Source organism: Equus asinus, chromosome X (assembly GCF_041296235.1).
Source record: "Equus asinus isolate D_3611 breed Donkey chromosome X, EquAss-T2T_v2, whole genome shotgun sequence".
In the NCBI taxonomy this organism is placed as follows: Eukaryota; Metazoa; Chordata; class Mammalia; order Perissodactyla; family Equidae; genus Equus; species Equus asinus.
The window spans coordinates 138977871-139004195 of NC_091820.1; the positions used below are offsets into that span (position 1 = coordinate 138977871).

At 60.7% G+C, this 26325-nt stretch overlaps 1 protein-coding gene across 8 annotated transcripts; it reads right to left on the reverse strand.

Moving 5' to 3' along the window:
- L1CAM (L1 cell adhesion molecule) lies at positions 1-25315 on the reverse strand. 8 transcript variants are annotated; one of them, XM_044763881.2, is made up of 30 exons: positions 24497-24550; positions 23491-23580; positions 15213-15402; positions 12395-12409; positions 11686-11791; positions 11252-11454; positions 10083-10205; positions 9809-9979; positions 9391-9502; positions 9077-9261; positions 8771-8902; positions 8489-8632; positions 7711-7822; positions 7424-7590; positions 7156-7312; positions 6816-6940; positions 6544-6654; positions 6113-6310; positions 5808-5878; positions 5395-5617; positions 4849-4964; positions 4420-4621; positions 4203-4325; positions 3916-4089; positions 3698-3817; positions 3415-3570; positions 2744-2878; positions 2290-2362; positions 2169-2180; positions 1-1367 (listed from the first exon to the last, which is right to left on the reverse strand). In XM_044763881.2, the coding sequence occupies exons 3-30, from the start codon at positions 15286-15288 to the stop codon at positions 1136-1138; spliced, it is 3774 nt and encodes a 1257-aa protein (XP_044619816.1). In that variant the 5' UTR covers positions 15289-15402; positions 23491-23580; positions 24497-24550; the 3' UTR covers positions 1-1135. The 8 variants fall into 8 exon arrangements, with proteins under 8 accessions (XP_044619816.1, XP_070358667.1, XP_044619817.1 ...); XM_070502564.1 differs by lacking the exons at positions 23491-23580; positions 24497-24550 and adding an exon at positions 25177-25315 and having other exon boundaries at positions 866-1000; positions 1122-1367; XM_070502566.1 differs by lacking the exons at positions 2169-2180; positions 23491-23580; positions 24497-24550 and adding an exon at positions 25177-25315 and having other exon boundaries at positions 1-1000; positions 1122-1367.
- Between the last annotated feature and the right edge of the window lie 1010 nt (positions 25316-26325).

Sequence of the window (26325 nt, forward strand, 5' to 3'; positions counted from 1 at the left end):
TATATATTTTTGTTTTTTGTAAAGGGCTCATCCACAGACCAAGCAAAGGTGTACAGGGAGACCGGGGCTGCCAGGCGGGAGCACAGCAGAGATGGGAAAACCAATCTTTCCTTTTTCCTTTTTTTTTTCGTCTGTTTTTATTTTTCCTGGGATGGGATCATCAAAGCTAATTGCTATAAAACCTAGAAACCACCTAGAGACTCAGACATCTGCCTACACGCTAGCGGCACACAGGGAGAGGGCACGGGGACAAACTCTCAAAGTCAAGGTGTATTTACATTCCTAGGTGGGGGCAGGGGAGGCTGAGGAAGGGAACTGGTGAGACTGGGGGTGGGCGGGTTGCTAAGGGGTCCTGGGGTATGGTGGCAGCCAGGAGAGAGGCTGGCCCGCGCGGTGGGGAGGAAATGTGCCTGCCCTACACTCGGCAGTGACAGAGGCCACCTGGATGTCGTCTGGCGGGTACCGAAGGCAGCATGTGTATGGAGCTCCTGAAAGGTGGCCGCAGGGTAGGGTGGCCAGCGGGAGGAGTGGCGCTGATGGAGGGTGATACTGGCGGGTGGGGACTCTGGGCTCTCCAGATGGCCTCCTCTGCACCCAGTTGGAGCAGAGATGGCAAAGAAAAGGGAGCAGATGGTGGGGACACCGAGTTCTGTCCCCAGTCCCAGCCAGGCTGCGGATGGAGGTGCCAACCCTGGTTCTGAGGAGCCTGACCAGGCAGCACCTGGGAGACCCCTCTAGGGCCATCTGCATTTCCTCTCCCCTGACCATGGCCTCTCTCTGCCCAAAGGCTGGCAAGGCAGCACCTGAAGGCTCCTGATGTGTAGGTGATTGGCCCCCGAGCTGGAGCAAAGCAGTGTGTGCCCAAGAAGGGGTGCAGCTGGGTTTTGGCAATAAAGTGAGGACAGGGGAATCAGAAGGGAATCTGAGGCAGTGAGCTCCTCTCCTCTGGCCCCCGACTCAAGCTTCCCATGGGCCCAGGACCAGAGGACAAGGCTGTGGCCTGGTGGAGAGAGAGGGGAGCCTCAGTTCCAAGGTCAGGGACCCAGCACAGGCTTCAGCCTTGGGGGTCTTGGCCTGACTGCCCTGCGGCCCAGCCCGGGCTGCACCCTGCCTGGCCTTGCCTGGCTGGATCCTGCTACTCCAAGGTCCCTGCGGGGTTGATGGGGGAGGCGGCCCCTGAGCTGTCATTGCCTCCTGTCGCCTCCTTCTCCTTCTTGCCGCTGTACTGGCCAATAAAGGAGCCATCCTCATTGAACTGGACATCCACACTGCCCCCGTAGTCGGCTAGGCTGTCGTCACTACCCAGCGGCTTGATGTCTCCGTTGAGGGATGGCTGGCTGCTGCCAAAGGCCTTTTCCTCATTGTCACTGCAGGGACAGAGGGTGGGAGGGAGTGGGAGGCTGCCCAGCAGAGCCCAGGAGGAGCTGGGAGGTGCTGGCCTGAAGGAGGAGGCGTGGCTGGGGGGTGGGGCAGGGCAGAGCCCCAGCACCAAGTTCCACCTGCCTTCCATGTGCTCTGAATGCTTTGGGGAAGAGGTCCTCATCCTTGACACACACCTGGGAGGGCAGGGAGCAGGCATACCACTGGGGAGAAAGGCTTGGGCATGCCTAGGATCCTGGGGGATCTGATGGAGCAAGTGGGCACTCAGCCTGGGGGGGCTCAAGGGGCCTGGCTCCTCGCTTATAGGTGAGCTGGACAAGAGCAGAGCCCAGAGAGGAGGAGCTGAGAAGGTGACAGGCAGGCCCAGAAGGTGAGTGTCAATGAAGGAAGGGCGAGTTGGGGTGTGTTAGCTTCTCCCTAAAACAGGGAGCTGATGGGGCCACCCAGTGGTGTAGTGATTAAGTTCATGCACTCCACTTCAGCGGCCCAGGGTTCGCAGGTTCAGATCCCAAGCGTGGACCTACACACCACTCATCATGCCATGCTGTGGTGGCGTCCCACATACAAAATAGAGGAAGATTGGCACAGATGTTGGCTCAGGACCAATCTTCCTCACCAGAAAAAAAAAAAGTAATGAATAAGTAAAACAGGGAGCTGTCAGGCCAGGGAGCTGGGGAAGCAAGGAGCCCTGGTAAGTGGGGACCTATGGCACTCCCAGGCACACACTGTCCACAGGAGGGTCCCGGCCATTGGGGTCTGATAGTATCTTCCCACCAACCCTGCCTTACCTCTCCAAGGACCTGATATCAACCGGCAGCACAGAGGAGAGAGAGAGAGACAGGGTCAGACATGACAGACAGCGAGGCTGGTGCTAGGCGGCCGCCTGCACTGCTCCTACCCCCAGCTCACCTGTACTCGCCAAAGGTCTCGTCCTTCATTGGCCGGGCTTCAGAGTCCACCTGGGTGTCCTCTTTATCCTTCACTGGAGACACACAAAGAGGGCCCAGCTTCCTCTCCTGCCCCCTCAGCCTGTCCCTGGACACTTGGGCCCATCCCCAGGTGGGGGACCTGGGGGTGGCTCTCCCTCTGTGCTCCAAGCGCCCCTAGCTCTCGGCCTCAGCAGCTCTCAGAAGCCAAGATGCCTTCAAGGGTATACCATTCCCCCAACATGGGCCTGGCTGCCGTTTGCCGCCGGTCTGCACAGAAGCTCCCTCTGGGCCCCCTGCCTGTCCCCAACATGCCCATGCCATCCTGCCAGGGGCTCGGGTACTGAGGAGGACACGTAGAAGGGATGAAGAGTGGCCCTGGGCTCCCCTCTCCCCTCAGCTCTGCCCCTGCACCTGAGCCCTGGGGTTGGGGTTACCTGAATACTTGCCACCCTTGCTGCGCTTGATGAAGCAGAGGATGAGCAAGACGAGGAGCAGGAGGACAGCAGCGCTCACGAAGCCGATGAACCAGCCCTCGGTGGTGAAGCCGGCAGGAGGGAGTCTCACATGGCCTGAGCGGGAGACCAGAGAAGACAGAGCCTGGGTGAGACTCAAGGGCCCCTGGGGGCCACAGCACCCAACCAAAGCCCATGCCCCAGGCTCACGGCCTTGTGTACGGGCCTCACTCAGAGCCGCTGGCTTCATCCTTTCACAAGCCCTCTGTCCCCTGAGACTGGGCAGGGGCAGGGTGAGGGCCAGCCCCGCAGACACTAGAGGGCCCGGGGGGAGTAATGATCTGGGGCTGAGGCAATGCTTGTAATTGACACGGGGGGACCCCCTGGGGGGCAGGGGGCAGGGGCAGGAAGAAGGGCCTCGTGCGAAAATGACTGGACTGGAAACAGTTAAAACAGAAGGATACCGGAAGGGGCCATTTCTAGGGCCTGGACTTCCCCATCATGGGCCGAAGGGCACCCAAATTCTGGGAAGTGGAGAGAGGAGCTGTGGCATGGGGTCTGGGGCGGTGGTGGCCATGCCGGGGACCAGGGGCAGCTAACTGGGCGGTGCTTATGGCTCCCTGGTAGCCAAGAGTGGGCCCCCAGGGCCTCACTGGTGCCATTGGTCTTCACAGCCATCTGGTGCAGGAGCACTGTCTCCTTGAGCAAGTGGATCTCGTAGTGGGTGTCGGGCTGCAGGTCCCACTGTGTGTAGGAGCTCTGGTTGTAGCTGACGGACTGCGGTGTGAGACGAGCGCCCATCTTCTCATCTGTGGGCGTGAGGGGCAGCAGGCCTGAGCGGGGGTGCCAGGAAGCACCCTGGTTCCACACCACCCCCAGCCCCTCTGGGCCCAGAGCCCCCCTTCCCCCTGCCCCAGGGGCCTCTTTTGTGCTCACCCCCCAAGGCTTTGAACCAGATCTGGAACCCGAAGTTGCATCGGCCCTCCCTGGGCACCCAGGAGACCACGCTATAATTCTCGCCAGCCATGGCCGAGATGTTGCCAAAACTTCGGTTTCCTGGGGAGCAAGAGGAGGGTGTGGGACCTCGAGGCAGCCCGAGGCCTACCCTCCTGGGCCTGCCTGCCTGACGAGGCCTCTAACATCCCCCAGCTCACCAGCTAGGGCCATGGTGCCTCCTTCCCGCACGATGGCCTCGCCAGGGCCCTCCTTCGTGGTGGCCTGCAGCTGGAAGCGGTACCGCAGTTGGGGGCTGAGGTTGCTCAGGTTGTGCGAACGCAGCTCAGGGTCCGGAAGGTCAAAGGACAACTGCTCCTTGCCCCCATTGTCCACTGCGAGGGCAGGTGGGGAGTTGGCTTTGGTTGCCAGCTCTGCCCACCCCACCCTGCTCCCCTCCACCTCCTGGCTGGGCTGGGCTGGCACTCTGGGCCCAGGATACACGTACGAGGGTGGTAGGAGAGCACGTAGCCAGTGAGCACGCCGTTGTGGCTGAGTGGGGGCTGCCAGTGCAGCAGCAGGCTGGTGTTTGACTGGCACTCCAGGTGCAGCGCTTCAGGGTGGCCGGGCACTGTGGGGCAGAGACGAGCAGCAGGTCCTCACCCTGGCCCACCCCTGGGGTGGGGAAGAAGGCAGAGGAAAGCAGCACGGGATGCAAGGCTCACCTCCTTCTGGGGTGTGGAAGGTCATCTCGCTCGCAGGCCCCAGACCTCGGCCATTAAAGGCCTGGACCTCCAGATGGTAGAAGCTGTAAGGCCGCAGGCCCCCGAGGATGGCACTGGTGGCGTTGGCGGGCACCACCATGTGGCCTTTGTGGACGTGCCTCTTGCTGTGCTTCCTCTGACTGCCCTCCCACCAGTACGTCACCTGCAGGGGTACAGGAGACCCAGTAGGGGCAGAAGGCGTCCAGCAGTGACCCCTGGGTGCATGCTCCCCACTGCCCTCAACGGTGACCCTTTCCTCCCAACCCAAGGACTTCTGGGAGAGCGGCTAGCAGGTGGCAGAGGCCCACTCCCAATCCTGTCACTCCTGGTGACCTCACACCTCACTCCAGCGACACCCTCCCACCCAGCCCCTATGCCTTGGACCCTTACATTGTATCCTCGGAGGTGGCCCTTGACCAGGGCTGGGTCCACAGGCCACCACCTGACCAGCACAGTGCTTGAATTGAGGATCTTGATGCCTTCCAGCTCAGGGCTTGCCTGGGGGTCTGCAAATAGCAGGTGACATGGGTGAGGGCCTGCGGCACTCAGGCCAGCCCAGATGGGGGCAGGCAGTCTGATGAGCAGGGCGGCTGCCTGGTCTCAGGGTCTCTCCCTGCAGACTGTTTATTAGTTGCAAGGGAGAAAATAGTAACTACACGGAGGAGGAACCGGCAAAGACCTTGACCAGGTGATCAAAATTAACATCTGCTAACGTTCCAGATTCAAGGAAAGGAAAGACCTGGCATGGGTCTTATTGTCCCGCTTCTTTCCTTTGATATAACTGGAATATCGGCTGCCGACTAGATAAATGTATTGTATCAATGGTAAGTTTCTGGACTTTCATAATGGCACTTTGGTTATGTAAGAAAATATTTTTACTCCTAGGAAATGCACTGAGAGGGCGGGGCTGGGCGCTCAGGGGCTCCACACACTCACAGTCTTCCCCAGAGTAGCCAATGGTGATCGGAGGCTCAGGGCCCTTGCCCTGGCTGTTGACGGCCTGGACCTTGATCTCATAGGGCACAAAAGTGGACGTGTTGGACACTACCAGGAAGGGGTCGCTCACGATCTGTTCCTGCCAGGTCCCCCGCGTCCCCTGAGGGCGCCACTGCACGCGGTACTGAACCTGGGGGGCATTCCAGTCCATCCACTTGAGCGGCTGGAGGGGGTGAGCAGAAGCGACACTGGTCAGCCAAGAGCACCCCCCTCCTGTGACCAGCTGCCTAGCCCAGCCCCGACCAGCCTTACGTCCCCAGTCACCCTCTGGTCCCTAGCACAGCCAGGGGGAGCAGTGAGCCCCTGGTTCCTGGCCTGATGTCCAGGGGCAAGCTCAGCCCCGGGCCCCTCACCTTCCAAGTGACGACCATGTTGTTGGTCTCGTTCCCTTCCCCCTTCACGTCCACAGGGTTCTTTTCCGGGGCTGGAAAGTAATGTGTCAACACATCAACACTGTGGGCTCCTGCTGAGGCGATGAAGGCTGAGCACCAAGGAAGGAATGGCCCATTCTGGCCCTGGAAGCCAGGAGCCAGCAGCCCTGAGGGAACTCTCTTCTGCTATAACCTGGAAGCAGAGGAGCTGGGCACGGTCACCCCTTCAGGCCCTCCTTGCACAGCCTGGGGCCCTGGTGTCTGAGGCCCCCTCCCAGGTGGCTCACCTGCCTCAGGTGTGACCACAGTCTCAGAGGCCGGGCTGGGCTCCCCAGGGCCGTATTTGTTGATGGCAGTGACTCTAAAGGTGTAGTGGACATAGGGTGACAGCTTGAGGGTGGTGGAGGTCTGGTTCCCTGGCACCTTGCCCAGACTGTACCATTTCTCAGGCGCCATCTCCTTGTCCTCAAATTCAATGTCATACTCTGCAAAGGAGTGCACCGGCAATGGAGTCACCAGTGTGTGGCATGTCAGGGAGGGGCAATGGGGGTACAGGTCTGCTCTCCTTGAGGAACCGTGAGCCCAAGAACACAGGTGCATGCCCAGGTGAGGTGGGCGGCCACGGAGCCCCGGCCCTGGGCAGAGGCAGACCCGCGGGAGGGAGGACTAGCAGGGGTGGCGGTGGAGGAGGTGGGTGCGCCACGTTCAGGCCTCTTACTCTCGATGGGGGCGTTGTGGTCATCGGCGGGGCTCCAAGACAGGCGCACCTGGCTCTGCTTCAGCAAGTGATGATCAGACAGCTCCAGCTGCGGCACCGGCCCGGGGCTCCCTGAGGGCCATGGAGGGGGGATTCTCTGGCCCACTCTCGAGCTGGCCACCCCCCACCTCCAGCTCGAAAGGACCCTGCAGTGTGAGCCTGGGCTCCTGTGCCCGGAGGCCTGTGCCGCCCATACCTTCAGGCCTTGAGCCCGATACCATCCTAGGACTCACCCACCACCAGGAGCTCTGCCCTGCTCTCCACCACATCCAGCTTGGTGCCAGCCACACAGCTGTAGTTGCCCTGGTCGCTGTAGTCCAGGCTGTGGATGACCAGGCGCCCATCCTCTATGATGTACCTGGAGGGGGCGGGGGGGCATGTTTGTCCTTCTGCTCCCAGCACATGCACCACTTCCTGCCATCTGCGCTCTGCTCTCCTCCTTTTCCTCTCCTGCCAGAACATTCCCTCTCAAAGTAGGGGGGCTCCTCCATGGATGAGGCTAGGAGGTCTGGACATTCTGCTTTTCCCACTCTGCCCCCTTCCACCAAACCCAGGTTGGGGCTGGGGCCGCACTTGTCACTGTCACCAAGCTCCTGGAGGTTGTGACCATCCCCACGCCAGGTGATGCTGTGCTCCAAGGAGGGGTCAAAGGAGGCCTGGCACGTGAATGTCACTCTTGAACCTTTCTTCTCGATTGCACTCCGGGGCCCCTGCGTGATCTGAGTGGCATCTGAGGGCAACGATGGGAAGGGAGGGTCACTCTGGTGTCCTCCAGAGACCCTGACTCCCCATCCTGGAGGCACTGCTGATTACATCAGTGGGAGTAAGGGATTCATCTGACCTTTGACCTGCAGGTTAGCCACAATGGTCACGTTATTTTGGTCATTGGCAGCCTGGCAGAAGTAGTGTCCAGTGTCGTTGGCTTGGAGGTCTCGGATGCCCAGGGTCCCGTTGGTATAAGGGAAGAAGCGCTCGTCCTGCAGCACGGTCTTTCCTTCCTTGTCCAGCCTAGTGCGAGCAGGGTGGCCTGCCTCAGATCCCCGCAGGCTGGGCTCTCCTGCCCTCCCCAGCTCCCTGGGCCAGAAGATGGCTTAGAAGTTGCCCCCTGCTGGGGCAGGGGGCACTCACCACTGGACGCTGGGCACAGGTGCTCCAAAGGCCTTGCACAGAAGGTAGGCAGTGCTGCCCTCAACTGCCATGTACGTCTCGTTGTCTGGGGTCAGGATCTTGGCTGGTAGCTCTGGGGGAGGAGTAGTCATGGGCGACAGGGCAGGACTCAGGGCCAGGAGAGAGCCCATGGGGCAATGGGGGGCAGACGCAGGGCTCGGCAGAGCAGCCTCTCCCAGGAGGGCTCACAGACTTTGGAAGCTGCCACTGACTGCACCGGGCATTTTCAGGCCCCCAAGAGCCCTGTCCATCTTGCTTCCTCGTGCCCAGCTCTGGCCCTGCCCAGGCTGAGCCTCTCTCTGCCTTCAGCCACAGTGTCCCCTCTGCCTCCAATGTGCCTCCCGTCCCAGCCACTCAAGTTTTACTAATTATTCGAGGCCCCACTGACAGTCTACCTCTTCCCAGAAGCCCTTCTGGCCCAGCCCGTCTTTCCCAAGGCTCCAGGGTGAGCCTCCATTCAGTGACACGTGGTGGGCCCGACCACTCTCTGAGGCTGCTTCTTCATCTGTAAGTGGTGACAAGACCCTGCCCTTCCTCCACGCCCACCCCTGAGCCCCACTGTTGTGAGGATAGGCGAGAGTTGGGTGCAGGGTCCCAGCAAGGAGAAGGACAGCCGCGGCAGACAAACCAGCTGCTGGCTGAGTTGGTCTGGTGGCCTTGCCTGAAGGGCTACAGGGACAGACCCGGGGCTACGAGGCAAGGAGGAGATGGCAGGCAGGCCAAGCTGGCTAGCACTCACGGACGACATAGATGTAGGCATTGGCCAGTAGGACCCCGTGCCGGTTGCGGGCTTCACACTGGGTCACCATCGTGTCACTGGGCTGTACGTTGCTCAGGATCAGGGCTCCACGCTGGATCCGGTACTTCTGGTCCTTGGCCAGCTCTGTGTGTGCAGCAGGTGGGCCCCACGGGCCCGGGGCAGGGCAGTGAGGCTCGCCAAGGCCCCTCCTCATACTTCTCTCCATCTCCCACAGTCTCCAGGGCCCCCCATGCTCCCTGCCCCTGCCCAAGGCCCTCTCACCCTCCACGGGGATCCCATTGATTCTCCAGGTGACCTCTGGTTGGGGCCTGCCCTGCACCTGGCAGTCCAGGCGGACGGTCTCTCCTGGCCCATACAAATGGCTCTGGGGCTTTTGCAGCCAGTACGGGGCAGCTGCAAGGAAGGGGAGAGCTGCCCTGAGCCCGCAGCCTGCAGCCAGCTCTTGTCCCTGGGCCAGAGCCCACCCGCCCCTGTGACAGTGGGCATCACAGACCACCATCCCCAGAGGTCATTCTGGGGAGCTGAGGCAATGGCATGGGGGGGTCATGCCAGGCAGGGGCACCATACCCTCCACAGTGACATAGTAGGCATGCCGGTCACTGCCCAGCGAGTTCTCAGCCAGGCAGCGATACTCGCCGTCATCCTCCTCGCCCACATTCAGCAGCTGCAGGGTCTTGTTGTGGTTCTGGTAGGTGACTCGGTCGGATGGCATGGGGCCACTTGGGCGCAGCCACTTGATGGTGGGCGTGGGACTGCCCAGGGCCACGGTGCAGGAAGGATAAGGGAGGAGAGAAGAGGGGAGAGAGGACAAGGCCGCTCAGCCCTGCTCCACGGCAGAGGCCCCGCCCCATCCCGGCCCCACCTAGGGCGCCCAGACTCACAAGCCCTCGGCAATGCACTCCAGGATCAATGGCTGTCCCTGCAAGGCCACCAGGTGGCTGCTGGAGTTGGTGGGGAAGAGCAGGCGCGGCTTCCTGCTGATCATGCTGTTGGCTGTGAGGAGAATGGGGGTGGGTGCGCGGTCCACTCCTCCCTCCACCCAGGACGCTACCAGGCTGGGCGACTCTGGACACACCAGAGAGCCCCTGGGGCCTCAGTTTCCTTCTCTGTCAAAGGGAGGGCCCCATCTCTGCTCTTGACACCTGGGAAAGGATCTGGGCAGGGTTGATGTGGGAGCCAAGCTGTCCTCGAGGAAGACCAAGGTTGTCTGAGCTATGAGATGGGCCATGTGTGATGCCTGAGGGTGAGAGAGGAGTGTGTGTGTGTTTGGGGGGGTGTATCAGAGCCTTTGGGACTCACTGGCCTTGACTCGGAGGTCAATGGGTTCCTTTTGAATGATGGTCCGGGTGCCAGGGAAGTGGGCGTTGCAGATGTAGTCTGAGTGGTTGTCCGAGGTGAGCACATTGGCAAAGTAGAGGTTGCCGTTCTGGCCCATTGTTACCCGCTCATCCTGTTTGATGTGCAAGATCTCTGTGGGGGTGGGGTGCAAGGAGGCAGAGGTCAGGACCCCCATCCAGGAAGACACACCCACTGACACCCCTACACCAGGCAGCAGCCCCGCGCGGGCACCCACTGCTGTTCATCCAGTAGATCCGAAGAGGCTCTGCACTGGGTGGAGGGTGGCAAGGCAGAATCACCGACTCCCCTTCCTCCACCTCAACAGGTTTCACTGTTTCCTTTGGCCACTTTGGGGCACCTAGAACGGACAGAGAGGCTGGCACAGTGAGTCCCAAGTCTCCTACAGGCCAAGGCAGGGAAAAGGAGGAGGGATGTCCAGGCCATGAGGTAGTTCACATAAAGGGAGGAAGAGACTCTGGGTCCTTTCTGGGCTCAAGGTGGAGACGGGCACTCCACACAGAGGAGAGGACGGGGAGGAGGTGAGATGGCTGTGGAGGGTTAATCCACCACAATTCTCAGCTCCCACCCCTGAGGACGGGATGAAGAAGGGTGGGGGGAAGGCTGAGGTGCAGCAGTGGGGGAGGGGAGCTGTAGAGGGATGCGGGAGTCACAGACCCTTCCATCATCCTGACACAGAAACCATGGCAACGGTTCCCAAGGTAACCGGAGGGGCGGAGAGGGGAGAGGAGCGTGCTCGGGAGGCAGAAAGCTCAGGGAGGATGGAATGCAGAGGGAAAACCCCAGGGAAAGGGCGACACAGATAAAAACAGAGACAGAGCTGGAGAGCAGGAAGGAGGGAGCTGGAGAGGCCAGGTCAGAGGTGGAGGTATGGAAGCAGGAGGGAAGAGGAGAAAGCAGAGGGAAGAGGAAACACAGCCATGGGGGAGGTGGAGAGAGATGCCCCAAAAGTGGTGGAGAAGGAAATGGCAATGCGGAGATGGAGAGGAGATAGAAGCCCAAGCCCAGGCAATGACTCAGACAGAGACAGGGCAGGCCAGAGGGAGAGGCAAAGCAGGCAGAGAATCAATCCGCCAGCCTTGTTGGTCAACATGCCGGAGCCCACAAGCATCCACCATGTGGCAGGCTCCAAGGCCAAGGGGGCGCAAAGCACAGAGAAGAAGACACAGAAGGGGAGATAAGACGAGCAGAAACACAGTGGGGAAAGAAACAGGGTAGGGGGAAGGTGGCTGAAGGCTGGCAGGGCACCCTGTCCCCTCGGCACTCTAAACAACCAGCTGAGAGAGCGTGGCTCCCAGCCTGAACTCCCACATGAGCTCCCTGAGACCTGTTCAGGGACCCTCTCATGTGCCCCAGGCCCTCCCTGGTCCCTGCAGCGCCTCGCACCCTCGGCCATGAGCTGGATCTCGTGGGACATGGCGGTGCCAAGCTTATTGCTGGCAAAGCAGCGATAGGTGCCCTGGAACCTCTGGGCAAAGTTGCTGTTGTTGCCCGTGATGGTGAAGGAGCCAGAGTGGGGCTCCTGGTGCACGGTCACACCCAGTTCCTCCTTGGGTTTGAAGTGAACGCCATCATGAGTCCAGCGGAACCTGTGGGCAGGAAAGGGCTCAGAGGCCGGAGTCCCTGGAACTCGGGACAGGGGCTGGAACAGGCCGGAGACAAGGGGCCCCGGGGGACAGGCTGGGACAGGGCCAGGACCAAGGGTGATGGGGGGGATCTGGGGCATCTGGGTCCAGAAGTTGGGAGGCCCTAGGAGGCATGAGGGCTGGTGGCCGAGGTCAGCTGTCAACAACAGGGCTTAGAGGGTGAAGGCCACTCACTCCACTTCGGGTTTGCCACTGGCCTCACACTTGAGGCTGATGTCGTCTGTGGGGAAGACAACCAGGCGCCGTGGAGACTGTTCCGTGATGACAGGTGGCTCCATCACTGGGGACAGGATGGGGAGAGTGGTGGTAAGGATGGTGTCTGGCTGGTCTTATGGCCTCAACCCCTGTCCCATCATGAAGGAAGCAGGGTCTAGAGCCCTTAGAGGCCCCCTGGCCATGGGGATGGGGGAAGAGGAAGAACAAGCTGGAAAGACCAACTAGCTCAGCCACAGGCATGTGGGACGTGAAAAGAGGGAGAGAGAGGGACATGGCACAAATGTAGAAAGAGAACAGAGAGAAGACAGCAACAAAAGTTACCAAGAAAGATGCCTGCCAGAGAGAGACAAAGAAATGAGACACAACAAAAGCCAAAGACACGGAAACCAGGAACAACAAACTCCTCACAGGGAGAGGGGCCCAGAGAGGACAGAGCATCAGAGAGAAACGGCGAGAAGAGCGAGACAAGCCAGGCCAGGGCAGAGATAGAACAAAGATGGCCCACACAGGTGTGAGAGAGGGACAGGCTGTGACGGCGGGACAAGGACCCAAGAGCCAGAAAAGACGACAACCCACGTAGGGCACACGGCACACAGGGAAGCTGAGCACCCCTCTTTCCCTCTCCCTCGGGCCTTCTGGGAAACACTCCCTTCGCCCCCTAACTTACCATGGTGTCCTTCATCTGAGAAATCCAGGCAGCAAGGGAGAGAGTGGAGAGAAATGCTGACACGAAGCCCCAGCAGGGGGCCTGATGCATGGGAAGAAGTAAGCATGTGCAGACCCCTGGGAAAGGGGAATGCGGGAGAGGAGGCTATGGCCGGGTAACACGGGGGCACATGCCAGGCTGCAGTTGTGGCAGGTCAAGACCCAGAAGGACAAGACAGAGCCTGGATCACCCATCCCAGGCTGGGGCAATGTCCAGGGGAGCCAGGCCACGGCTCTAGTGGGCAGGGAGAGAGAAGTCCGTGCCTTTAACAAGGAGTGCCTTTTGGACACACTCTGGCACCCACCTGGCAGGGCCTGCAGAACTGCCCCCCACCTCACCCAGGATGCCTCAGACGGCTAGGAGGCAGACAGCCCGCAGCCAGGGCACCCTCCCCTGCTTCAGCCTGCTTCCCTCCTAATCCAATTAGCAGAGCTCAGTGTTTTCAATTACCTAGGCCCAGCCTTCAGAGCCCAGCTGCCCCCTCCCTGCAAAACCCTCCCAAAGGCCTCACTGCATCTGCGTTCTCATTGCTTGCAGGGCTGGCGCCAGCCTTCATTTTCTCTCCCTCCTTCCTCCCAGAGCCACTGCCCCTGCCGCAGGACTCAGCCTGGCACCGGCCAGGGTGGCCGTGAGGAGGGGAGAGAAGAAGGGGAGGCGAGCAGTGGATTGCCTCTGAAAGCTCTGCCTCTGCAGAAGACCTCAGTGTAAGGGTCCCCAGGAGAGAGGAGGGGGCTCCCTGGGGACACTGCAGAGGGAGCCCTGAGCTTGGGAGGGGCCAGTGCAGGCAGCCCAAGAGCAAGAGACAGCGACAGGGATGACAGGATGGGGAAAATCGACTGGGTAGAGAAAGCAAAAGAGACAAAGGGGCCTGGAGTGGCCAGAAAGGGAGAGAGCCCGAGCAGGAGGACAGGTTGCACCAGGGAGGCACTAGGCCACCAGCCATGTTGTACTGGATCGATAAAAGGGTCAGCCAGTGCCCAGGGCAGCCAGCTCCTTTCTCCTCACTCCTGCCTTTCTCCCTAGTCTCCCTGGCCCTCCACACAGACACACCTGGCCAGACGGCCCAGCCTGTGTGGCATCAGGGCAGGCTGATGCCCACGGTGAGACCTGAAAAGCAACTGAGAGGAGACAGAGGGGGAAGGAGGACAAGCACACGTGTGTGAGTCCGGGCATGTGTGTGGGTGCCACGGGGGACACTGGAGTATGCCTGTGAGTGTCTGCCAGCGTGTCTGCATACGGGTATGCCTTGCCAGAATACATCTGAAGGCTGTATGTGTGCATGCTTGCATTCAGTGTATAATTTTGTATTGTATACCCACCTCCGTATCTGTGTGGCTCACTGTGTTCCTTTGTGTCTAAACCCATCACTTGTGTGTGTCTGTGTGCCTCCTGTATGTCCCCTTGGGATCTCTGCCCCTTATGTATTTCTGTGCTTGGATGGATACAGGTGGCTTATCTGCATCTACCCATACGCACATCCACGTACATCTGTCGTTGAGGGAGTCTGTGTAGGCATGACTGCATGGACCTCAGCGTGCACATCTACAGGGCGACCCCAACTTTTGTCCCATCAGCCCCTCTCCGCCTCCTCCAAACACTCACTGCCCTCCCAATGCCAGGTGCCTTCCAAGCCCGCCTCCCTCAGTCCCTGTCCCATTCCTGGCATGAACAGTCTTCCCCATCCCCAGCCCCCAGCTGGTCTCTCAATGACAGTGGCTTCTTCCAGATCTAGGCTCAGGGACAATGGTGGCAAGGTGAGGGGGGAAGAGATTGGAGCTACCAAGGAGCAGGCTCAAGATACACAAATGCTACCCTATGAAATGTCCCGGACACAAGCTCAACAGCCACTTACAGCAGTGTGTTTGTATCTCCTGCTCACACTCAGGAGAAGACACTATCACAGTAACACCCCCACCCCCACACAAACAGGTACTCACATGTGGCCCCACTCATATGCACACACTACTCATTATAAGCAAATGCTCAGTCGGGGACCTCCACAAACCTGACCACTAAGTAACAACTACAGTGACTCACAAACTTATCCACACGGGAAATCAAAATCACTCAGGAATACCCACTCAGTCAATCACAACCACACACACAAATATACAGTTTGTCCAACTCACAAGCAAACACAAATGCTCATGTTCAGTCACAACCCTCCAGCCACACTCCCCAACACCCACACACCTACCCGTGACCCCCTACAAACATAATGCTCCAGCAGCTCCACCCCTCCAGCCCCACCAAATAACTACACATCAAATCATAAGGATCCAGAAGGCTGCTAGGTCTCCGCAAGGTGTCTTTTCCTGTCTCAGTTCACAGATAGGACTACCAAGGGCCTAAGGTGGGATTATGCAGGTCAAAAGTGGAAGAAAGAATTGAGTCCAGGCCTTTGCACAAGCTAGCTGAGGACTGGGGACTGCCCCATTCTCCTGCTCGCCACACCCCTGCGGGAGGAAGGGGGCGGGGGCGGGCCGAGGGAGAGGACAGAGGTCGGACCAGCGTCACGCCCACTGTCCGTGGTGCTGAAATCGCACGAGCCCGCCCACGCCTCTTTTCCCTGTCCGTGGTGCTGACACACCCCATCTCTTCCACCCCGTCTTTCTCTTCAGAGGTACCCAACGTCCTGGGTACCTCCTGCTCACTCTGCACCCAGGGAAGGAGGCGTGAATGGGTGAGTGTCCGGAACCGGGAGATGAGAAGGCAGAAGATAAAGAGGAGCCCAGCGCGGCGGTGGAGGGAGGTGCTGAGGCTCCTTCCAGCTACTCACATTCCTCGGGGATCTGGATGAGCAGGCAGGGGCTGCACAGGAGGAGAGGCCACAAGTACCGTAGCGCCATGGCCATCTTCCCGGCGGTGCCGGCAGCTCGGCGCGGCACAGCCGGCCGGGTTGGCTCAGGCTATCACCGGAGGGAAGGGGGCTGGTGGGCTGCTTGGGGCAGGAGTCAGGGGTGGGGGCACTAGGAGAGGGGAGGAGGGAAGGGAAGGGTGTGGGAAGAGAGAATAGAGAACGGACCGATGTTAGTGACTAACATCTGGGAGAGCCCGGGCTCCTGGCCCCGCCCCCAGCCGTGCCCCCAGCTGGCCCGCTCCCCCATCCTTCCCTCCCCCCACCTTGGAGGGAGAAACCTGGAAGACACTTTGCACTAGCTGGGCCTCCAGGATGCCTTTCATTCCCTTCCTACTCTGTCTGTGCCTTCCCCACCAGCTGCCTCTCCAGCATCAACTTGTTGCCCCAATCAGCTCCCCTGGGCATGCTACAGGCCGCTCCGTGCATGCCATCCCCATGTGTGATTTGATGTGCCAACAAGCAGGTGCCTGTGGGCATGAATGTGGATTTAGATCTGCACGTAGCCAAATAAGCACATCAGTATTTATATGACTCTGTGTGTGCATGCAGCTCATTTGTGTGTCTTCTCTGCGAGGGACGTGCACTCATGCGTGGGTGTGTCTGGGAATTAATACATGGGTCTGCTGGCCGTGTATGCACACAGGACTCTGTGCCTCTTCTTGTGTGTCTGTCTGTATCTGTGGGGGATGAATCCTCATGTTTGCTGTCTGTGTGCACACACAAGCAGGCATACACACATATGTAGAGAACTCTTGTTGCAGTCTTGCTGCTGTGAGTTTCAGAGCCAACACTGATCCCTGGGTGCTGTTCAGGCCTAAAATGCTGGCGGAGGGCATGGGGCCTTGGGAAGTGGGAACAGGGATGGGAGGAAAAGGGCCCAAGAAGGCTACATTTCACAGAACAGGTTGAGGAAAAAGAAGAAAGAAGGGGGAAGGAAGCCTGTCCTCAAGAAGTGGCTGGCGGGAGGGAAGGAGGAAAGCACCTTTCTGCTGTCTCTCAGGCCCCCAGGGGGCCTTCCCCCTTCCAGATGCTCCAGGCCAGGGTCAGGGAAAGCTCTGGGACAGTGTTTCTGACACCTCTCGAGTGTCTGGCAGACCCAGCTTCTGGGTCTTTTTTTAAGTCTTCAGGGCTTAACTGCTAGATGTGTCCACCCCAAGCTCAAGTGACACCAGCCATGCCCATATTCCACCTGTATGCAAGGAGCCCTGAAGACTGGAGGCTTCTCTGCCAATGACTAGAAGAGGAAACAGACTCTGAAGAAGACAGACAGCTTTGACTCCAAACAGGAAGGGGTGTGAGAAAGAGGCTAGTGGTGAAAGTGCAGGAGAGGCAAGAGCAGGCTGCTGGGTGACTGAGCTTAGAGGCTGGAGCCCTGGTCAGGATGCCCTCACCAAGTCTGTACCAGGCATCCTGGGCCCAGACAGGACCTTATCAGAAGGGACTAAGCCTCATCGAGAATGCTGGAGGGGTGGTTGGGGAGGCCTGGAAGGCCATGCTAAGGCATCTCGACTCTGTCAGGAGGCAACCAGGAGCCACAAAGTGGTTTTGTGTAAGGTGACCTGAGAAGAGTGGTGAATGTGGCAGATTGCCTGGGGACTGGGCAGGGAAAATGGACGGCAAGTGACAAGCAAATAGCAGTCAGCTTGGAGCTCTCAAACTCCCTCACTCAAAGCTGGAGGGGGAGGTGGAGAAGCACCAAAGTGGGTCAATGTGGATGGGCTGAAGGCCAAGAGAACAACCCATAGGGTAGGAAGTGGAGAACACATGGCCAACCTCCAACTTGCAAGAGCTGAGCTGGGGCCCAGAAGGGAGGAGCAACAGCAGACCTGTCCCGCCCCCACCTTCCCCTACAAAGCCAGCGCAAGCGGGGTGGGCTCTAGGTGGCCTTGGCCTCAACTTCAAGGCCTGTAGGAAGCAGTATGAGACTCAGATCAGAGGGCAGGCAATCAAACAGCAGCCTTGGGAGCTTTGAGAGCTCTGGTCTTAGGAGGGGGAGGGGAGAGAAACGAGCAAGGAGAAGCTCAAAGAACCTTCCTGTATGCCAGGAAGCCCGAGTGCTCCATTTGCCGGAACGGTGACGGCTGTCATGCCAGCTCCTCCATTTGTCCTCCAAATCTAGGCTCCCAGAATGGGGTTTGGCATGTGTACCCCGCGTGTAAACGCAGGGGAACTACGATAGCTCCAGCCCACTGGTTCCCACACTCTGGCCCATCTCAATGCCCCACAGTCTCACATCCGGCCTCGTTTAGTCTCCTGGGTGTTTGCCACCCAGCTCACCACTTTCCCGGGCACTTAGAGACAGGCAGGAGCCAGAAGGTTGAGAGGCCCCTGACAGCTGGGAGGGGGCTCTGCCTCCCCCTCTCCCAGTGCCGCTGAGTCTCTGATCTCTCACCGTTCCTCAGGCAATTACAGAGCAAGCAGCTCAGGTTGTCAGCGCAGCAGGCACCCCCCCGCCCCCCCCCCCCCCCGCCCCGGCCCATCAGCACCTCCAGGGGCAGGAGAAGGGGGGAGTGCTCCACAAGCTGGTGTACAGATGGAGCCAAGGCCACGTCTGCGAAGGCGGGGCAGGCTGGGAAAGAGTGAAGGGTGACAGACAGGGTGAGAAAGAGGTAGGAGGGAGAAGGAGAGGCTGAGAAGTGGGGCAGGGAACGGGAGACAAAGACAGACACTGGACCGCCACGGTAACCAAGACAGAGAAATCTAGAAACAGAGACTCAGGCAGTGGGGAAAGGAAGAGGAGAGGAAAGAGGAGTACAAAGGGTGAGACACAGCCGCAGAGAGCACCGATAAGAAATGGCCAAAAAAGCGAAAAGAGTGAGGGTGTGTGTGTGCTCACGCACAGGCATGCGTACGGGCCTAGCAGTGCCTCTGCAGAGTCCTTGGCCCTTGGGGGTGTGCCAGGCAAGAGGCGGGGCAGGAGGAGGGGAGATGGGCCTGAGTCACAGGAGGGGGCTTCTTGGGCTTGGAGGTCAGGCTGGACTGAGAGGCGGGGCAGAGAGAAACACAGAGAGAGGAGAAGCTGTGCGACAGGACCAGAAAGACAAACAAAACACAGGACAGTGACAAGAGACAGAGTGGCAGGTCTCTGGCCACTTGTGGCATGGGGCCAAGGGGGTAGTTGTAAGACAAGATGAATGAGCCACCGCTAGCTGGCCCTCAGGGAGCAGGTGGGAGCCCCCACGGGCAGGGGAAGGAGAAGCACCTAGAAGACCCCAGTAGATCCTTCCAAGATTGCTGGTACCGTGGAGTGAGCAGCCGGCTGGCTGCGGGGAGGTGCCCATGCATCCACAGGAACAACAGTGAATGTCTGTGTGCACGGGCACATGGGCACTGACTGAGCACACCCACCGCTGTGCTGGGGGTGTGCACAACAAAGGCAGGCTGCTCCTCCCCTGGGGCCTCACACAGCACGCTGGGCAGGCAGGGAGGAAGGGTGTGGCAGGCACCAAGGTGGACCAGGTAAGGCCCACTGGAGCCTGCGGGGAGGGGCTCCATGGGAGCCCAGAGGAGCCCCGCCTCCGAGCACACCCTGGCCCCACTGTGCCCCTGAGTCCCCGGGGGAGTCCTCCCTTCTGCTCTCTGGGGCTTGGGTGGTCACGGAGTCAGGCTGAGTCCCGGGGTGGCTGCTTTCCTCTCTGAACACATACACACATACAGACACACATGCACACTCTGGGAACCTCCAAGGGTGCCCTGAATTTGTTCATGGCACACATGCCAGGCCAGCTCTCAGGTCCTGCCTGGGGTCGTCTCTGCCCCTCCTGTCTGATAGAGATGCACCTGCCAGAGGGAGAAGTAACAGCAGGGCAGCGCCCCATGCCCTGGGAGGCCCAAGCAGGGGCAAGGATGGGAGCTCAGTGCCCCAGCTGTGTGAGATGGTCATTGTGGGTGCCGGGTGCGCGGACTTGTAGTCCTAGGGGGTACATAGGGGCTCCCATGCCTGGGCTGCCTCCTCAGCAGGGCTGGTGGGGGCCTTTGGGCCTGTCGGTGTGTATATGAGGGTATGGGTGTCACCTACATCCCATGCACTGTGTTCTTTAAGGCTCCTCGTGGCCCTCCCCCGCAGGCTGTGGCTGGCGGGTTTCCATGGAGATGGAGCCCGGCTCCCTCCGCTGGCAGAGATGGGGGAAGCCAAGAGGAAAGCTTGCCGCAGCCTAATGGGTTATTTAGATAATACATAAAGGAGGCTGCTGGGTGGGAGCCCCCACAGGGACCTGGGGGCCGGGAAGTCTTAAAGGACTGCCGCTTCATCCCCACCTCACCCCTCCCTAAGGGCCCCCCTAAGAGTGCGCCCTCAGCCCCCTCAAGGCTGCGGTCTCCACGGCAACGACAGCTCACCTGTAATAGACCATTCTCCTTAAAGGAGGAGGAAGGGGTGGGACAGAGGTTTACCCTTTGTGGGAGAACGGTCTCCACCAGGGACGGAAGGGGGCTCTCACCAGCCGGGACAGACAGTCTTTCTCCCCCACCCCCATCTCCCCCTGCCCCCCGTCTCAGTCAGCTTCCCCACGTTATTAAATAAATTCACGGATAGCACTTAGCACATGCCAGGGGCTCTTCTAAGCAGTTTTACACACATCACTTATTTAATCCTTAAAATAACCCCGGGGAAGGAGGCACTATCATTATCCTCATTTTACAGATGAGGAAACTGAGGCTCAGAGAACCACAGCACCATGTCCAAGGTCACAGAGCTGGCACTGACGCTCAGCAGGGGTGGGGTTCTAGATGGGGTGGAGGCTCCCAAAGCCTCCAAAGATTATTCTACGGGTCAGCTCACCTCTCAGGGACTCAGGCACCCCAACATACATGCCTGTTCGTGTTCCTGAGGCCAGGGTCCTGGACAAAGATGATTTCCAAGCTGTCCTCCCCCTGGGGAAGGGCCTATTTGCTAGGCAGATGGCAGGCAAATGCAGGGAGCAGGGAGGGCAATCTTGGGAGGAGGCCACACGGAAGTAGGGTGTGACCCATATGACACCTCAGCAGAGAGCAGGAGCGATCCCCTCCCTCAGCCCTGGGCTTTACACAAACCCCCATCCAAGGCCTCCATCCAAGAAAAGGTATGTTCCTTTCCCTGTTCAGCTGATGGACAACCTGGGTTTCTTGGTCACCTCCTCTGCTATCCAGAGCCTCGGGCTGCTCTGACCCCTTTCTTGAAGCCAAAGGCCCCAGGGCGCCTCACTAAGAGGCCTCTGCTACCTGGAGGGTCCCTCTCTCCAGTCAAGGCTCAGGGACAGTGCTGCCTCCCTTCCCGTGCAGAAGGGGAAACTGAGGTACAGTGGAGCAGGGGCCAAGACTCAGGCCTCCCAGCCCACTAAAATGCCAGTGCTACAGCCAAGTTTCCCACACACAGTGGGGGAAACCGATGGCCATGGTCTAAAGGCTACATCCCCCTCCACGCCCTCAGAGTCCTCCCTCCAGCTCTGGACAGGATTCTCAGAAACCCCCGACCTGAGAAATGAACCCGGTGTTAGAGGGGGATTTCGGGGCCAGGCCAGAGGGGGCAACATACATCCTGTTCTTATGGGCTAGCAGGGCCTGCCTCCGGGCCCCGAGGCGAGAGGAGGCTGCAAAGCAGGCAGGCAGTGCAGGGAAGGTACCAAGCAAAGGGAGAGGCGAGAGGGGCCTGGCCTGCAGCAAGAGGTGCTGGCTCCACGCCTCGGAGCTTGCTGCTCAGACCGCTCAGGCCCGGGACACCTGGCCCAAGGTGGGGGTGGGCAAGGGCGCCTGGAAACGGCTCAGACACTGCCAGGCCCCTCCAGTCCCCTTGGAGCTCTCCGCTCCCAAAAGGTTAAAGGGCAGAGGGGGCACAGGAAGCCCGGGGGCAGACAATGGAGGCTCTGTCGTCCCCAGGACCTCAGCATTCCTAAGGCATGAACACAGGCGGCCAGGGGAGGGGCCAGAGGGCACCCCCTCAACGGGAAGCCCCAGGTCACGCAGCGAAGAGTGCCAGCCTCTGAGGCCACCACCATCAGCCCCGCCCTTTCCCAGCACAAGCCCAGTCGGGGCATACGAGGGGACCCAGGTGGGCACAGGAGGATGTGTGTGCATGCTCTCTCATGTGCGCGCGCGCACGCGCGCACACACACACACACAGATGCACACACACAACCAGATATATGGTCCCCACACATGCAAAGAGGCATACTGGAAGCCACGCACACCCACAGGCCCAAAGCCGCCCCATGCAAACCTCCAGACCTAGCTGCCCTCTCCCAATCTGCCTAGCTCTGAATGCTCTAGATGGAGAGCTGAGGGGAGGGAGCTTTTGGGGACCATCCCCTCCCTTCAAGCTCCATCCTCAGACTGACATCAAGATGGACAGGCTCGGAAGGCCGCCCTCCTGCTCCACCCAATCCGAGGCCAACACAGCTGTCCCTGCGGGTTTAGGGCCAGAGATGGGCATGAGCTGCCAAGTGGCAGGACTGGCTGGGTGCTCCCTCTGCAGCTTCGTGACCTGGGGTTGCAAAGGCAAGCTCCTGAGGCCTTGGGGGGCACTGGACAAAGAAAAGCTTCTGGAAAGCCCAGCAGCCCAGCCCCTCCCCCTGCAGAGGAACTCCCCACCCCGCCTCGCTCCTCCCTCTCTCAGCCCACAGTGCCCACAGCCTTAGGGAGCCAGAAAGAGCCTGTGGATATCTAGGAAGAAGGCAGCTGGCCTTGCTAACTGCCCGCCTCCCAGTCCTCTGGCTAGTGGCCACTAGGTGCCCCCTGTCCACCCCCCAGGTCAGACAAGGCCCCCACAGGAGGTCTGGGTGGAACCCAGTGGACATGTGCTGGGTGGCTGCCACTCAGGGCAGCAGAGTGGTCGCCCCCATGCTGAGCTCAGGGCCAAGCTCAGGGCAGTGAAGATTGGGGCAGGGGAGAGGTGGGAGGATGGGAGGGGAGAGGAGCAGGGAGAGAAGATAGACAAAAGCAGAGAGACGGACCCCAGGGCACCTACAGGGAGGGGTGGGGCAGGTAGAGGCAGGAGGGGAGTGGGGCATCCCCACAGTGAGACTCCAAGTGAGCAGAGAGGGGAAAGGTAATGGCATGGAGGGGCACGGAGAGGTGGACGGCTGACAAGGAGCAGGGCAGAGGAAGCAAGAGAGAGAAAAACTAGGGGGCAGGGCCTGCTGAGGGCCCATTCCAGATGGCCCCACCCAGGGACCTACACCCAGCCTTCTCATCATGGGAGGAAGGAGCAGGGCAAAGACAACAGGTGGCTTGGGACTCTAGAAAGGGAATTCAGCCCCCTGCCTCCCCCATTGTCTGAATCACAGAGGGGCCGGGGGAGCAGGGTGTTGGCTGGGGTGCCCATCTTGGCCAACGTATGCATAGGACCCCACATCTACTCCATTCTCCCCCAGGGCACCCTGGGAACCCATTCCCCTCCTCACCCCAGAGCCCTTGAAACCTTTTGCCCACAAAGGGGGTCCGGGAAAAGCTTCCATCACACCTTCACCCTGGCTCTCCTGGAGGCTGGCCAGGAGCTGCAGGCCATTACTGGCGTGGCCTGGCTGGGCCACTCTGCAAGGCCACATGGCTCTCACTGACCCGAAGAGTGCCCTGAGACATTCTTTCCAGTTGCGGCCATTTAGAGTGGCACCACGGACTGTTTGCCTTGAAAGGGACCTTGGAGATGAAGGAATCCGTGCCCTCATGTGATAGCCAAGAGGGCTGAGACTCAAAGCAGGGGAGAGACTGAGTGTCTCAAGTCACTGGGCTGGGGAATAGCAGGTATGGCACACGGTGCTGCTTCCTCCATCACAGCTGGTCTGGCTCAAGTGCGTGCCATGGAAGGCACCTGTGCCTGCGGCCGAAAGAGGCTGATGGGGTGCAGCTGGAGCACCCCTGCCCGCCGGAGTTGGCCTCAGACAAGGCCCTTCCTCACTCCTTGCCTCCCTTTTCCCTTCAGATAGTCACAAAGGAAAAAAGAAAACCAATCCGCACCCCCTGAGGACAAAGACAGCATTGGTCCAGTTTGTCACTGGCTTTTCCAGGGGCAGCCCTGAGCCTGGCCAAAGCAGGCCCCTGGCAGGGAGCAGCTGCCCAGTGAATAACCACCCGCCCGCAAGCCCAGGCTCCGGGGCAGGGAGCAGCTCAGTACTGCGCAGGGAGGGACCCTGCCACTTCAGGGTGCTTCACACCCACTCAGAGCTCTGCAGGGGGCTGGGGCTGGGCACCGGGGCAGAGCTTCTTGGGAGAGGTTGTTGCAAACCTGGGAGACTGAGGCTGGGGTGTGCTGAGCGCGTTTCTCCCGTGGTGATCAGATCACGAGCGAGCCTTAATTTCTTTTGTTCTTTTCCATCTATTTCAAGTGTACCACAATAAGATGTATTACTTTGGGGATGGCACAAACATAGACATAAATGAGTACGGAGAAAGAGAGACTAAGATGCAGTAATGAGAAATGGCCAGGAACCAGGGAGGGGGGCCCAGTCTCAGCTCTGATCATGAACCTGCCATGTAGCCAGAGACAGCCGAGAGCCCCCGAAGGCTCAGGAGCCCATGGGGGCACGTGCAGGTGCTGCATGGGTGCTGTGGCAGGGGAGAAGTCAGGCCCGCTGAGACCCATCGCCTGCTGCAAGGAGCTGATAAGAGGCGGGAGACCCCGGGCAGCCCCTCGCCCCAGTCACCCCGCAGGGAACTAGAAAGATGGGGCTCAGCAGCGGTTCACGGGAAGAAAGGCTGACTGGCTTATTCACCATCTGGGCCACGTGAGTCAGCAATGATGACACTGGGCTGTCCTCTGGGTGGAGTTAACTGGAAGCAGGGCACCTACTTGGAGGGGAGTGCCAGGCCCCCACTCCTTCAGGTGGGGAGATGGCACCGGGCCTGCCTCCCTGAGACAGGCAGGGATGGGCAGGGTGCCAGATACCCTGTAGGGGGCAGCAGGTTGTACTAGGTGCTCTTTTCAACCCCTCCCAACTAAAAGACCCCAAAAATCTGCCCTAAGAAGGGGGGAATAGGAATTGTAGACCCCTCCCATAACCAAACAGAGGTAGGAAGACTCGGCAACGGGCAAAAGACAAGGCCCTGAGCATCCTGCTTTCCAGAATCCCTGGCCCTGAGCCAGCGAGGCCCTCTCTCCCTCACCCCTACCTAACGGACCCACATTCTACACCCATGTGCATAGCCGCACATCAGTGGGTGCCCAAGCGACCTCACTCAGTGTACCCTTTCTTGGTCACAAGAGCCTGCAGAAACTGAGGCTAGAGACGCACCCTGGGTCTGGTGGGGAGGAGACCCTGGTCCCGGTGCAGGCTTGGAGGGGAGCCCCTGGGAGTCCAGGCTGGGGTCTGGAAAGAAGAGGGAGGAGAACAAAGCCCCCCCCCCCCCCCCAGCTTGGGGCGGAGGGCCAGGCAGCGTCCAGCCCTGTGCCCTCCCCTCCCCCCATTGCAGGGGCAGCCTAGCCCAACCTCCCCCCTACCAAGCTGGCGGCCTGGTTTTCAGCCTAACAGGGCCTGGGGAGGAGGGGCAGCCACGCCCAGGGCCACACCCCACGGCGGCCGATGGGGGTCACTCGCCCCATTGCGCTCCGTTTCTCACACACGCACACACTCGTAGAGACGTGCCAACTTCACCCCCACCTGCCCGCACCGACCCCGCCTGACTCCCACCCGAATGTCCCTCCCCGTGTCGGCATTCTGGGCGCCGCCCAGGTACCCCTCACCTGTCGGTCTCTGGCCCCTGGCCTCCTTCCTCCTCCCCACTCCCGTCCGCGGGGCCCGGAGCCGGGTGCCCGGCCTGGGTGGGGCTCCGACCGTCCTGCCCGTGACCGCGGGCCAGGCCGAGCGGCACTCCCCGCTCTTGCCACCGGGGCAGGGCTGGGCTGCCGGGGGGCCAGGGGGCCGGGGGCGTCGCAGCTGCGACGTGGGCGCGAGGGCAGGTCTGCCCGCCTTACCTGCGCCGCGGCCGCCGCTCCGGCTGCCCACCCAGCCTCCGCGCACGCCGGCTTCGGACCCACCGCCCGAGCGCGTCTGTGATGCCGATGCTGCGGCGGCGGCGGTGGGGCGGCGGCGGGGGCGGGGCGGGCGTGCGCGCAGGGGAGGGGGAGGGGAGCGCAGGGGAGGCGGGGGAGAGGGAGTGAGATCACCTCCTCGGCCGCGCGCCCCGCCCCGCCGCGCCCTAGCCCCTTGTCCGGGCGGAGCCAGACTGCGGAGCGCGGCGCGGGCTGAGAACCCTTGGTGGCCCCCTCCGGGAGCTCAGTGGGACCCCCGCCACCAGGTCCCGCCGGCCCCGCGCCCGCAGCCTCGGAGTCCCTGGCCCGAGAGTGCGCCGCACCGGGGCGCCGGCGCAGCAGTGGAGGCTCGGGCTGGAATCGTGGGGCGCAGGTGCTCCCGGGCGCGGGGCTGGGCGGTGGAGAGAAGAGTCGGGTGGGGAAACAGATCCCCTCGGCCCTCAAGGGCGCTGGCGAGCTACGAACATCCACAGGCAGCGCCGTCCCGGCCGCGCCCTGGTCGTGGTGTGTCTGGACGCCCCCCGCCCCCCCACCCCAGGATTCCTGAGTCACTGAGCTCTCCCCCGAATCCCGCCAATCCTAGACGCCCGGCCCGGGAGGGGCGCGGGGGCCTTGATCTCAGCCCCCCAGGGACACGCAGAGGGGCGTGGGCTCCTGCGCAGCCCAGAGCCCCGGGGGCGAGGAGGTCGCGAAAAGGGCGCCCCTCGAGCTGCCACTCCCAATTCCCAGATCTTCCTCTGACTGTCTGCCAGTTTTCCCAGGCCTGGCGTCTTCTTTCTTTGTCGTGGCGATTGGCCTCATCCCGACCTTTCCCGGCGGCCCCACTCTCCCCGCAGCCCTGTACTGGAAGCCTAGGGAAGGCGCTCCTCCCCAGCGCCCCCCAGGCTCGCGGCCGTGACCTCTGAGGCGAGGCGGAGGGCGCAGGAATTCCGGAGTGAGCCGAGCTGGCCGCAGGGCAAGGAAGGCCTAGGGCCCAGATGGCAGATTGCAGCCCTGGTGGCCGCGGTATTTTTATGGGCATGCCTGTTGCCCAATGAAGCATTCCAGGGCCCTCAGCTCAGCCTCCGGAGACCCTCCGAGTTGTGCAGGGGG

Excerpts from the sequence above, each read along its gene's own strand:
- L1CAM (XM_044763882.2), bottom strand. The coding sequence starts at position 15,288 with ATGGCCATGGCGCTACGGTACTTGTGGCCTCTCCTCCTGTGCAGCCCC. Across the intron at positions 10,206-11,251 it reads GATCCAGCTCATGGCCGAGG|GTGCCCCAAAGTGGCCAAAG; the intron begins GTGCGAGGCGCT and ends TGTCCGTTCTAG. Across the intron at positions 4,326-4,419 it reads CTTCCACACCCCAGAAGGAG|TGCCCGGCCACCCTGAAGCG; the intron begins GTGAGCCTTGCA and ends TCTGCCCCACAG.